Below are 14,629 nucleotides of genomic sequence, written 5' to 3'. Positions count from 1 at the left end.
CTATAAGCATAAGATAGTTCAAATTTGATTGGTGAATATAAAAATTGTAACGAATCATAAGCTCCCATACAAAACATGTTTGCTTATCGTTGAGAAGGAACCCTGACCCAACAAAAAAAGAAATCTGTGAAAATATTTTAGTGCTGATAGAAATGTAACTTTTATGGTAACAGACAGCAAGAAACTTATTCAGTTGTAGTATCTTTTTAAACTTCATGACTCCACTCACAATGACTCCAGATTTTATATCCATATTTTGTTAGTTTTATGAGCTCAAAGTTATTTTCCTGGAGTCATCAGCTTAGACGACGCACTTTAAGCACTTGTCATCCCTAGTCCTACATGTAAGACCTGACGCTGATATTTATGTTTTGGGCATCAGGGTCTTACTGCCTAACTAACAGCGCTGTATAGCTTGTTTTGATGTCGACTAACATCGTAACGAAAGTCACATTTTAAGGAATATCTCACACAACTGGCAACTAAAATAACGGCGCTTTTCTACAAAGTAAGGTAATAATGTTTTAGTTAGACTTTACTTACTCTGATGTCTTTTCTCTAATAAATTCAATTCTCACAAAAGCACCTAAACAAAATCAACATGTGCTATGTCTTACATGTAGGACTATTGTCATCCCGTCCTGTGTTTTAATGATTTTTCTTTTCAAAAGACTCATTACAAACGTAGTAAATAATTTAGGTTGATGAATGTAGGTTTTGGTATGGGTGGAAGGTTCAGGTACAGTTACACAGTGCTGTTTTGTTTTGCTTCAGTGTCCTTCACTTCATGAGAGGAGGCGCCTGTCAGTGATAATATGACCACACTTTATACTTGTTTGTGTTAATTCAGGTGGACCAACAAATTAATGGAAAATCCAATTACAGATTGTCGTAAATCAAAACAAAGATACATACTTTGAAAATAACCCAGTTGCCTTGGTCCTCTTTTTACAAATCGAACACAGTTCATTTACAGGCTACTATTCGACATGGCCATGATCGCGCCTGCTTAACATGCAAGAACAACATGCTGAATTGAATACTGCCTTCTCATTGGACAACTGAAAATAAGTTATAAATAAATGCAGTACATCATTTTCTTTTAACCAGTGAGACAACAGTATTCCATTCAACGGGATTTCACTTGCATATTAAGCGGGTGTGATCATGGCCATGTTGAGTGGTAGCGTGGGAAAATGGTCTGCCATTTCATAAAGCTAAGATAATAGGACAAACCTTGGATACGCATACAATGTCGAATGCCTGAGCTAAACATCAGTACCAAAATTTATTATGTTATGCAAAATGTAGCTTGAAATATCAGCATTGATTCATAAATAGGTTCTGTGAGAAAGGAGAGAAGTGTCCCCCTTCTTGTATTATTTTATGTGATATGTATGGCAGATAGTTAAATTGTAAGCAACAATATGAGCCCCAGTGAGTTCATTCAGCTCAGCATCGTGAATGATATCTGTATCTCAGTGAATTTCCATTGATCTTCTTGCATAGGTGTCAGCCCCTTGAGATGAAAACCTGTATGCCATACCAATAAAAACCTTACAAAGACCAAAAAACCTTGCATGAAAAATGTATTCATATGTTATATAAGATCAACAGTTTTAAAAAAACAAATGCTATATAGAAAGTAGCTTTACTCATATTTACATTTCTGAAACTTTATTTCATTCTTTTTACTTATAACACATCATCTTCCTGCTTTGGCTGGGCAAAGAAGCTTTTGATGGATGCTCCCTTTTTCATTTTCAACATTTTTTCATGCAGTCTTGTCCTGAAGTGTTCCTCGAGATCATATATGCCCGACATCACCACTTTAATATCTTTACTGCATATTTTACAAAATGCATGGACCGCTCCAGTGGCCTAGTGGTTAGAAGGTCCGCCTCGGATACAGGAGGTTGTGGGTTTGATCCCCGGCCGAATCATACCAAAGACTTACAAAAATGGTACTAACAGCTGCCTCGCTTGGCGTTCAGCATTAAGAGGCTAGTGTTAGGACTGGTCAGCCTGGTGTCAGGATAATGTGACTGGGTGGGACATCATGCTATATGTCTGCGGCATGATGCCCCAGTGCTAGACATCACTATAAACTGCCACGTTGCAGACATTGTAGCAATATGACTGAAAAATTGTTAAAGCCACGTTAAAAATCAAATCAAATCAAATCACAAAATGCATGGGAAGATCCTAACTTGAATACATGTACAATGCCAGGGGAAACTTTAATCAGCCTGAAACTTGCACGACCTTGGTTAGTGTCTTCAAGCTTCCGTTTCTTTGAGTTAGGCTTAGCCATTTTTGATGGATGGAATATTTCAACTCGATGAAAGAAATTTACAAAAAATAATTAAAAAATTTAGATTTGACATGTGATAGAGTAAGATCACCTGATTACTAATGTGTTTAGAATTTATCTTTTTCCCCCTTAGATATTACGCAAGAAGGTATCCAAAATATCGAAATCTAAAAAATTATAAGTAAAGAAAATTGACAAAGAAGCTTATACCTCATAAGATGTTGATCGTTTCTATTAAAATTGCATATCTGGTGTTTGAAAAGTTATGAATTTGCTATATGGTGTGCTGATTTTGGTCAAAAACTTGATATAAATTGTCAGTGTTACATATTTTCGAGCCACAAGAATGACGTCTCTCATTATCTATCCTACTTCCGTCATTATGGCAATGCATCTTCTTGTTTGCATTACGTATCTGGCAAACTTAATTAAAAACTATGACAGCACGATAAAATGCCAGTGCTGAATTCAGCAGACTATTTAATTTTAATTAATATATTGTTAACAATTTTAATAAATCGACTTTATCTCACACAGAAAAGTCGGATGAATTATGATTACACCAACATGGCCGCCACACTTTGTAAAGTATGAAAATTGATGTGAACCTTATGAAATTTTATAGTAATAAGTATAAATAATAAAATAATAATGTATAAAATAAGAAAACATACTTACTACACAGGTAGTTAGTCAGTATTAGAAATCTGAGTGAGCATCAAATTTCAGAGCCATAAACGGCAAGATCTTCATACACAGGAGTTGAACCATGAAATGAAATTTGTTTCATTATCAAAGAAAAAGTGCGGTGTTGAGTATGATTTTATTGGTTGTTTTGGGCCACCCTGCACACAAAACAAAAAAAAAAAATTAAAAAATTTGTACAAAAAAACATACAGAATAATTGTACAGCTGTACACTGATAAAAATGGAAAAAATGTACAAATTACTGGTAACCCGTACAAGCTGACACCTATGATGTTGAAATGTAGATAAAATTACCAAATTTATTGTGTGCACAATCAATTGAAACATGTTGCCAGAGAAAGGAGAGAAGTGCCCCCTGCCCTTGTATTATTTTATGCTATATGTATGGCAAATAGTTAAATTGTAAGCAACAATATGAGCCCTTGTGAGTTCATTCAGCTCAGCATCATGAATGATATCTGTATCCCAGTGAATTTCCAGTGAGCATCTTGAAATGTAGATAAAATTATCATATTTATGTGCACAATTAAATGAAACATGTTTGCATCGATACACGGAACATAATCACTCATTCGATCATGCTGAAAATGTGGTCTCTCCACATTTAATCCACCTGTTGAATCATGAGTAATGCAAGAATCTATTTTTAAGACAGGACTGAAAAGTTAAGGGAGTCAGCATGTTCCAAAAGGCAAACAAGCATAATCTGCATCTGATTCATCTAGTTTTTATGAAACTGTTTTGAATTTCTACTTAATGTCAGTTTATAATATGATTTGTCTAACGGGTAGATGAAGTTTGTTTGCCTTTGGCGTGTGATGGCTTCCATAACTGCTCCACCTTGTATAAAAATGGACACTTTCAGTACTGCAGGTTTAACATAGCATATTACATGTACACAAACCATGCTTTATTTAGCATGTATAGAAAGAGTGGTGTTGCTATGTATGTAAGTACAAATGGTGTCACAATAATTTTATGCACGAAATGAATTTGATAAATTTAGCTACATTTTGAGACACTCACAAGAAAATTCAGAGTTTAAGACACATATCATTTGCAATGCTGAGCTGAATGAAGTACATGTATAGTGCTAGTACTCTTGCCTTCCTTTGTCAGCCTATTAAGATATCAGTTATGGCCATCTTTTAAATGGTGATACTTTCTAAAATGTTTAAATACACCTTTTTTAACATCTTGGGAAAACAAGTGATATTTAGATCATATTTTTACATGTTGCCTCCCTTGCTACTAATGGATAAAATTAAGAAACAAAATTTTCCTGAAATATTGTACCATTCATTTGCTTAAAATTACACAAGATGTACCATTCTTCATGACAATTAACTCTAGTCGGTGTTCAGGTGTGGGAAATGTCTGTTTCAGCAAACAAGCTGCATGTCTCACATGCTCCTTTGCAGCAGTAGAAGTTTATTTATTATGCTCTCAAGTTATGACACTTCCATGTTTTATATCAATAATTTCAATGATATAAAATTAAATGGGGGAAAAAAGATGTATTTAAGAAAATGCAATTCAGGAAATGAATCTTTGGAATTTTGAAAAATGGCTTTGACTTAATGTTTACCCTGAAGTATTTTCCTTTCTGCACAATATTTTCGAATGACACAAAAATATGATGTACTTAAATAATATAATTAAGGTAGTTTTTCATTCAGTAATTATGTCTTGATTTTGAAGCATTTTGTAACTTATTTTTATAAACACCACCTTCACCCCCACCCACCCCTGTAAGGTCTCATCATCCATAAATCTAGTTTTGTTTTCTGCAAAGTAACACAAGTTTTCCACCATCTGCAGTTACGAAACCTTTTATATGGTTTGTGGTTGGGGTAGGGATGAACCCTTTGTGAAATTTGTAGTCAAGGTCACTATGACTGACAGAAGAAAAATGGTTTCTGCACAATAACTTAAGTTCTACATCACTTACAAGGATCAAAATTTGTTTGAAGAATGGCATGTGGGGCAAGGAAGTAGCCTATGGATTTTGGGGTCAAAAGATCAAAGTTCATTGTTACTGACTGGAAGAAGAAAATTGCTTCTGCACAAAATGTTTACTTATTGACCCTGTACGTTAACTAAAGTTTGTGGATGACTTAGGTATTGGGTATGAAAAAAGCCTGTTGATTTGGAGTTCATAAATCTAAGGACAAGGGACAAGGTGACTATGACAGAAAGAAGAAAAATTTGTTAACTTATGCAGTGGCCTGTTGTATGTTGTTTGTCTTTTGGCATTAGTTTGTCGTAGCTACTCCTCCAAAACTACTGAGAGGATTTCTATGAAACTTTACACATTCATCCCGCAGCCTAGTTGATTGTAAATGAAAATGGTGCTACTCAGACTTCCAATTTAGCCAGTGTTGTTTCTGCTGCTCTTCTTGAATGGATGGTCTTATTGACATTGTTTTTTGTGACTAAAAGGCATCTGATCAGTTAGTCTTAAATTCAGTCTTGAAAATCTCTTTTTCTACAACTTTTCTCCTGAAATTTCACTCCACTGGTTTGTAGTTTTCACAGGGGTTAATTTCTAAGTAAAATGTGAATCTCAACATTTGAAAAATAGGATCATGTGTTATTTAACTTTGATTCCAGGGGTGCTTACCATATATACTCATGTATAAGCCTGTTCGCGTATAAGCCGACCCTCAAACTGAACAGGAATAAACACTAAAAAGTGCATGACCCGTGTATAAGCTGACTTACAACTCCGAGGCATCTCAAGATGCACGAGGTAAGTTCTAAATGCATTTATTTAGGCAAACTTGTGTTTAAAAACATTACATGTATACTTATCTCGAGGTTGGCATGCATGATTATTAAAAAGAAATGAAATAAACTTGTTTGAAAAGTAATTTATTTAATTTTCTGTTTTCTTATAAAGTTTTGAAAATAATGCTTCGAAAATTATGCTAATACCGTAAAAGCTGAGTGGTAGTTTGCTTTGATGTAAGCGACCGTACACCATACCTATCAACTTTCACGCCAGGAGGGCAAAAAAAACTCCTGATTTTTGGGGTCGCTCCATGCCTACCTCCCGATTTCATAATATCTTCTGATTTTGCAGAGAACTCCTGATTATTACATTATGTCTTCGATTTTCATTTCTTCTAAACAAGAAAAGTTATACATGTTCTGTTGTATCACCTGTGAATTTTTGTTGTGACAAAATAATTATTTTAGTATAAAGAATTCGCTTCTTCACTAAATAGAATGTTAAGTTTAAACATTATTCACGTAAATTAATGATTGTTTTTTACCTCTACAATAATAAAAAAATAATAAAAATAAACCACAACAATAAAATCAGCCATAATTAATTTCAATCCCTAGAATGATCACTATGAATTCTGTAACTCCATATGCTATAACTCCATTCCCACGAAAGAAACTTACAAGAGTGAACACCTGGCATTTTTTAAACTGTAAATACCAATGTTTCAGGGTTTTAATGATTAACTGGTTTGTACTGCTGTCGCAAAACGAAAGAAGTTCGCTGACTATTAACATAGGAGACACCGAAACATCAAGCTTTCCATTGTGTGGAAAGCTTATTCAGCTAAAACATAAAACTAAAATTGATTGATGTTGATCTTAGTTGATCTCTATGAGAATCTTAGCCTTTATTATTACCACTCTTCATGGACATGTAAATTATGATGGTTATGTGCCTTGTACGAATAAACGTGTGTACCTTTTTAAAAATATTACCTCAATTTGTAGGATTGCTTATAACATTGAAAATGAGTAACTCGGGAGCTCATGATTCAACATAAATGAAACAGCTATTAAGGATTAGCTGAAATGTTATCTGGAAGAATGCAATTTGGTCGAAACAATAAAGCAAAATCTGCATCTATGTTTGGGAATAAGTAAGGATTTAAGTGATGCTGTGCATGCTTTGCACTGTGTAAGCACTGTACATTATAGTTCAGCATGGTCTCCCCGGTAAACTCAACTGGCCCACAAATTATGAAGTTTGTATTTACCTTAATTTAACTTCATGTTAGAGAAATCAGAAAATATGCACATGCAAAATAATAACAAGAATCATAGTACTTTATAACAGTTTAATAATTGTGGGTTCATCGAAAGTTATACTTTTTTACATGCCTATGTCTTAGGACACGGAAAAAATTATTGTTTCATGTCTCAAGACTTACAGCCGTTACAGTAGTCAACTAAAAGACCTAAAAACTGTCAAGTTTACACATTGGCCTGCAGATAAGCTGACCTCCCTTCTTCCAGGCCTTTATTTTTTCTTAAATTATTTGGCTCATACATGAGTAAATATGGTATGTTGCTGTGAATCAGTTCTGTTTAAGCATTCATTATATACCAGATACTGTGAATATCAACTACAGTTTAAATGTGAAACTGCATGCTTTGAATGAATGATTGGTTTTAAAAAGCAAAAATGTATATCAAATGTTTGAGATGAAATTAGCCTGTTAGATTTTCTTGAAATTTTATATTCAGAAAGCTATATGGTATATTCAGATACCTAAATTTTCACTTGAATGTTCCAGTAATTGATAATTTTGAACTGACATCATCACTGGCATTCAGCATATCAAACAATGCCAACTCATTCAAGTAGGTAATTTACTCGGTTTTGATCCTTTTAGACTCTGATGGTAAAGAAAATCCTTCTAGCTTTCTGCTATTTTGTTTTAAAACTAAATATTTATAAACAGTAACATTTTGAAATGTATTCCCACGATTTTCCCTGATTTATTTTGAGGAATTCTATGAAGACAAAATTAGATCCTTGTAAGGCAAGATGAAAGATAAGACCTTAGTAAACCAAATGTTTTCACCTGCCAAACACTGGCATCAAGCCTGTTGTAGCATGTATGTAAAAATTTTCAATAGTTGGAAAATTCGTTTGTCAGGTTGTGGACAGGGCAAAAATACAGAATATGGCATTTTTTGCTAAGTCACAAGCTGAATTTAAATGGGCGTAAAATAATTCTGAATTAAAAATATAAAACTGTAACTAGACAGAAAGAGAATTTTCTTTTCAGTTTTCACTGTAAAGATCAAAAGTATGCAGATGACATATGTAACAGTGTGAAATGTTAAAAAATTGTTGAGCCTGACCTGTGAAGATGGTCATATTGCAATGGTGTCTTCAATAAAAGATTTCTTATTTTGTCTACTTGTTCTTAAATGAATATGTTACCCTTTTTACATCCAATATTACTCCAGGTTATTGCAATTGCAAAATGAGTGGCCTTAATGATATGCTAAGAAGCATCTTATAATGTCTAGTTAGTCCCAAATGAAAATTGTGCCCCATTGACATAATCTGGCCACCTTGGTGGCAATCTTGAAAGGCTTGTTATGGCTACTCATCCTGAGTGGATGATAATATTGGCATGGTGTTTTCAGCAGAAAGACTTCTCATAATCTCTAGTTTGTCCTGAATGTAAATGGTGTGAGTCAGTCATTCGATATGACCACAACAGCAGTCATCTTGCAAGCCTTGAATGGATGATGATATTGACATGTATAGTTGATCCGAAAGGAAAATGTCCAGAGTGTCTGTCCTTAATGAAAATGGTGTTAATCAGACCTTAAGTTTCCTGACCACAGGAGCCACCCAGAAAATGTTGTAGTGCTACTTCAACAGAATTGATAGTCATAACAACGTGGGGTTTTCAGTAAAGACTTTTCATGTTACGTACCTGTAAGCTTGTCCTCAGTGAAAATGGTGCAGACTTTCAAAATGTCCACCAAAATGGCCATCTTGAAAATCTTGTTATAGATGCTTCTCCCAGAGGTCACGGAAATGTTTAAGTATGCGTATTTGGATGCCAATTATTTATGTGGGACGCAGAAAATCACTTAGATGGGAGTCTTCCGTACGCATGTAATAGGTGGGCGACAAAATTTAAGGACTTGCCAGTCCTGCTTCAGCCACCTGCTTAGTGGGAAAATATTTTGATCAGTTAGCTGTGCTGATATTTACAATAACAGAATTCAGTAGCTGAAAGACCCCTTGATATACATGTTGTCATTATAAGAGTACATCAAAAAAACATCATGCAATAGGTGGGTGGCAAGTTCAAAGACTTTGTGTGCTGGGTATGAAAGGTACTGATATTTACACTGATTGAATTCAGAGGCAGAAAGACCCAGAGATGTACATGTGGTCATTTATAAGAGTACATTAAATAAACAACTTTAGCTTTCATTATTGTGTTCATTTCCAAGTGTAGCTGAATAAGCAGTGCACATGACCTCAGAATCAAGACATGTTGAGACTTAGACAAAATGCCATTCGCAAATTTAGATAAGTATTTTGGAGTTAAACTGCAAACTAACAAATATTGTAATGAGATTCAGATGAGTGCTGAGTTGCTAGAACTGATAGTTCGGATGGGATAGTAGCCAAGTGTAAGAAAGTGTGTGATGCCTAGCTTGGTGCTTGGAATAAGACCTTCCTTGGATTGACAAAATTCAGTCTCACTCTGATGGACAGACATGAGCAATGTCAGTGTTATTAAGAACGTAGAAATTATACTCAATGGCAACCAATAGTTCTTTTAATTTGCATAGTTTTCTGGGAGGGGACTGCAACATTTGCTGGTGGGACTTCTATTTTTACCAAAACTGGAGTCCTCTGGACTTCTAGTTTTAAAATTCTAGTGAGACTGCTGTCTCCTGAACATATCCCTATAGTCATGGTCTTTTCTTTGAAAGATGGTTTGTTGGTGTATAATAAAAACAGTGCAAATCAATGGTAGCGATTTTGAAAATCATATCACTTCTTATCTTGAAGGGATTGTCATACTGACATGAGGTTTTCATCAAAACTCTTCTTACTGTATGTAGTTGATCCTAAATTAAAATGATGCCAATTTGAACACTCCAAATTTGAAAAATCATGTAATGGCTACTTCTAAATGAATGGCCATACCAACATTTAAACAAAACTTCTTTCTTGCAATATCAGGCCATTACAACTCCATTTGCATGATGCCTGGAACAAGGTCAAATTCGACTTAGGCAATTCATGTTTGTAAGTTACTTGCCAGGAGGCACGTACGAACAGTTATGAGAGAGAGAGAGTCATGTTTGGTTTTGTAAGGCTCTATGTTCTTCAGGTTCTATATTCTTGCCATAGTACATGTCAGAAAATACTTTTCTTACCAAATTTGTTATGTTGGAGTTTCCCACAAATATCAGAGATGGTTTCAGGAGTTAAAAAGAAAAAAAAAATACAGAGGAACACGTTTATATTGGATTCATCAAAATTATTTTCAGCCACTTGTGTGTCAGTCCCTTTGAAGTACTCATTTCCACAACATTTGTTCTAGTTCATGAAAGTCAAACCTGTCTCCAGCAGCAACCCATGGAAGAGAGACAAAATGGTCTTTGAAAAAAGGTGACGTCTGAAGAGAGTGCAGCGCTAAAGCTTGGTTGATGACAAATTTATGTACTATGAACTGAACAGCATTAGTAGTAGTAGTGCTATCATTATTGTTATTTCACATGTTATTATTTGCAAACAGGTACCTCATTAGATGCTCAGCATGAAGAGGTTAGTGTTAGGACTGGTTGGCCTGGTGTCAAGATAATGTGAGTGGATGGGACGTGATGCTACATGTCTGTGGCATGATGTCCCGGTGTTAGACATCACTATAAACTGCAACGCTGCAGACATTGTAGAGATATGACTGAAAAGTTGTTAAAGCTATGTTAACAATCCAAATCACACACACATTTCAGTTACTAATTGACAGACTTGTAATTGTGAAACACACAACTGACTTTTTGTTAGGGTAGTTGGTATAATTAGAAGGTTCTCACCTTAAACAATTGATGGATTAAGCTGTTGCTCAAAGTCACCGAGATCAACAGCCAGCTTTTGTTTGAGACAGTCGATGATTAGGGAATTAAAAGAATCTTCCTGGGGATATTGTTAGTAGCACACAAACCATAAGGGATATCACTAGTGCACTGTACATCTACTCGGAGATTACATGTATTTTTTTTTCTTCAGAGATAGCTGTGATTCAAAATTTAAAATAACAATAGAGATAGTCTTGCTTTTGAAGCCAGCATGTTGACACCTATGAGTTTCACTTGATTACAGTAGGTACAATAAATATATTAAACACTTAAACATTGATTCGTTTAAAATACCTTTATATATACCAATCATTGCTCATGGAAAAAAAAAGGAAACTGAATCTGCATATTTGGAGTGGTCACTACTGATATGTTCCAGTGTCCACAGAAAGCAGGGTAAAACCACTGCTTGGTTAAGAAACGCATGGTTGCTGTCTGAAGAAGATAAGTGACTGCTGATTACAAGATGACATTTATACAGGACATTTGCTTGGGAGAAATTAGAATGGCCATTGTGACAGGTGACCGCTGTACTCGGGTGACCATTAGGACACGATTGACAGTACTTTTGAGCAAAATTTGTTTAGGGGTTGCACTTAAGGTATGGAGGAGGTCCTTTTATGTTGAGGTCAAAAGACAGGGTATTGTGACTCATAGAAAAAAGATTGGTTTCCGGAATAATTTTGTATAGTAAATTCCTAGATCAAATTGTATGAATGGCTTGCACATAGGGTAATAAGTAAGCCTATAGATTCTGTGATCAGAAAGTCAGAGGTTACAGTACGCTAAGTTTAATTACAGCAGTGATTTCTGTACATTAAGGTATTTCTAGGCAGCACATCTTGAACAGAGGTCAAAGTCATTGAGACTCATTGGTCAGTTATTCCCCCAGTCAGCCATACCTACTAATGCTTGCATAGAGGACTACCGGTATTAGATATGGGACATGTCCCATTGAGGTTCTCTTGTTGGCTTTGTATATATTTCTAAATTATCCTACTAACATTTGCCATTTGGACAGTTCTTGCTCATAAAGCTCAGACTTTGGGGTGAACAGTGATACATATTTTACAAACATTAAATTGCACTTTTTTTTCATTCCAGGTTCATGCTGTAACATTTGAGGACAGCTTTAAGAATTGTTGAGAAAGCTTTTTATGTACAGACACTATACTACCTTCTTACATCTTCACAGGAGTAAGGGTACATATGCAACACCTCAGGTCACCAGATTCCTTGTTTGTCTCATTCACCATTCAAGTTTTAGATGCCAAAATGTGCTTGACTGTAGAATTTCACCATTTTAAAACTGTTACTGGAAATTGTCGGATCTCCTAATGTTGAAGCTATTCTCAGCCCTGTGGACTACGTACTCAAACTTTACAAGACACCTGACACCAATATTGATGTTCTTTTTTCGTTTTGCATGGTTGTCAAGATTTGAATTACCAGGAATACTGACAACAGTGTTTCTGGCTCTAAATATAAGAGTGACAGTAGAGATTCATATGTAATTATACTAATGTAGTTGTTTATACAGCAATTGTCTGTATTCCGTCCATGTTGTTGCCAAAGCTCCGGTGCATTACCTTGTATTGGTGATTGTCAACAACTCTCTTAGGCCTGCAAAATGAGTAGAGGTGTGCGAGATTTAAGAGACTTGATCTGTGTCTCTAGACTGTCCTTTCATCGCAGTGATGAAGAAGAATATATCAGCGATGACAACTTGCACCAAGATTTGGACAACATCTCCATTGGAAGCACAGGTTCCTCAGACTGTGGTCGACATGAATCAAAAAGTGAGGTGACAAGTCCACAACGAGTATCACCTGACTCGGGTTGCATTACAAATGGAGGTTCACCACTTTACTTATTTTCTTCAGACAATTTGATAATTCCAACAGCACCGTCTGAAACAAGATTTAAGAAATCTAGGACAAATAAAAGTAAAAAGAGGAAAGTATTAGATACAGAACCAGCCAGACATGAACTCCCAAAACTAACACCATTACCACCAGTTGGTGCATCAATTCAGGTAAATTATAATGATACTGTTGATGAACATAGTTCCAAAAGCAGTTCCCAAACTGAAGAAGACATGCTTGATAAAGAATTGAGACCTGTATCAGCACCACCTCCACCTCATCATGCACAGTTCAAACAGCATCTGAAAAAAGCAACACCACGGAGCAGCTTTGATGAAATGTTGTCTTACATGGATGCCACTGTTGTATCAGGTTGGTTAACACGTGCAAACAAGTCTGTTGGTGATTTGACACATTTCTGTAAGTCAGGAGATAACTTTGTGCAGTTTGCTCACTTCTGGCTTACAGACTTTTCTGATCTTCAGAAGAAGGAAATATTTGAACTCGAGCATGAAATACTTGTGGAAGAGTTGAACTTTGCTTTTGCCGTTGGTAAAGACCAAAGAAAAATTTCTCATCGAGACATCACAGGTCTTATCAAAGCATTGTTTCACGAGTACCCAGTAAAGCTTCTTAGCTCAAAAGGACCTCACCTATTTTTGGACTATCTGGACATTCTTTCATCAGAGCGTACAAGTGATTATAAAAAGCTTCTGTCCGATGTAAAGTGTTCAACACAAAACAGACAGTTTGCACAATGGCTTCTGGCTACTAGGTCATTTGCTCTTGTAAGTGTTTGGATGGCTGTGCTGAACTTTTACCACAATCTTCTGGGCAGGTCACAGGATCCAAGGCTTCCACAGTCAGTCATTTCAGACACTGATGTGAATGAAGGAAGGTTACAACAGGCAGTTCAGTTGGGATATGTAGATGTGGTTCACTATCTGATAGTATCTGGCCAAGTAGACCCCCAACGAATAGATGAGCATGGACGTACACTAATCTTTAATGCTGTGATGCACAGTCGCCCAAAGATTGTTCAGTATCTCATCTCAAGGGTAAGTTTTTGGATTTGTTGACCAACATAAATGTGTTTGTGTGTATGTAAGAGAGAGGGAGGGAAACAGAGAGAGACAGAGATATACTGTAAGAAATAGAATCCATTTGGCTACAGATCACTCCAGAAAAAGCTAAGCCCTATTTAGTAGGTTTTGTGTACAGACCCACGTCATCACATACTGACAAAAGAAGAGAAAGAATGTTACATTCTAGGCGATATAAATAGAGATCTTCTCAATGATCAAACAAAAGTGAATTGGATGAATTTTATTGCTTCATCAGGTATGGAGCAACTAGTAAATGAACCCACCAGAGTAACATCTACCTCTAAAACACTTATAGATCATAATTATACCAATACAAAAGAAAATGTTTTGGAAGTAATGGTTCCAAAGATTGGTATAAGTGACCACTTTGCAATTTTTCTAACACGTAAAGTCAATGGCAAATCAACAAAAAATAACATCCATAAATCCATTACTTATAGATACAGTTAAATTCCTAGAAGATCTGAAACAGATTCCATGGAATACAGTCCAAATCTTTGAAGATATTGATGATGTTTTAGATACTTGGACAAATCTGTTCATCAGTATAGTGAACAAGCATGCCCCTTTAAAAACACACAGGATAAAGAAAGACCACCAGCGAGACTGGATCTCCCCAGAAATTTTAGAAGCAATAAAGCAAAGAGACCAATTAAAATCAGTAGGAAATCAAACTGAATACATGTATAGAGTTTGGAGGAATAAAGTTAATAAAATGATACATCAAGCCAAACAAACGCACTATAAAAAAGTGCTTG

General features: G+C 35.5%; 1 protein-coding gene across 4 annotated transcripts in view; it reads left to right on the top strand.

Annotated features, from left to right (window-relative positions):
• The first annotated feature begins 87 nt into the window (after positions 1–87).
• Positions 88–14,629, top strand: part of LOC149802585 (uncharacterized) — a 28,383-nt gene continuing 13,841 nt past the window's right edge. Inside the window, exons 1-3 of one of the 4 annotated variants that reach the window (XM_089951862.1) lie at positions 97–166; positions 5,636–5,774; positions 12,005–13,823. In XM_089951862.1, the coding sequence (XP_089807988.1) occupies positions 12,531–13,823 (1,293 nt within the window). In that variant the 5' untranslated portion in view covers positions 97–166; positions 5,636–5,774; positions 12,005–12,530. Of the gene's footprint in view, positions 167–5,635; positions 5,775–12,004; positions 13,824–14,629 lie in introns of all 4 variants that reach the window. The other 3 variants (XM_089951863.1, XM_089951861.1, XM_089951864.1) reach the window with 3 other exon arrangements.

Source organism: Sinohyriopsis cumingii, chromosome 3 (assembly GCF_028554795.1).
Source record: "Sinohyriopsis cumingii isolate HCF-2022 chromosome 3, ASM2855479v2, whole genome shotgun sequence".
NCBI lineage: Eukaryota > Metazoa > Mollusca > Bivalvia > Unionida > Unionidae > Sinohyriopsis > Sinohyriopsis cumingii.
This window is presented reverse-complemented; position numbering and strand designations above follow the sequence as displayed.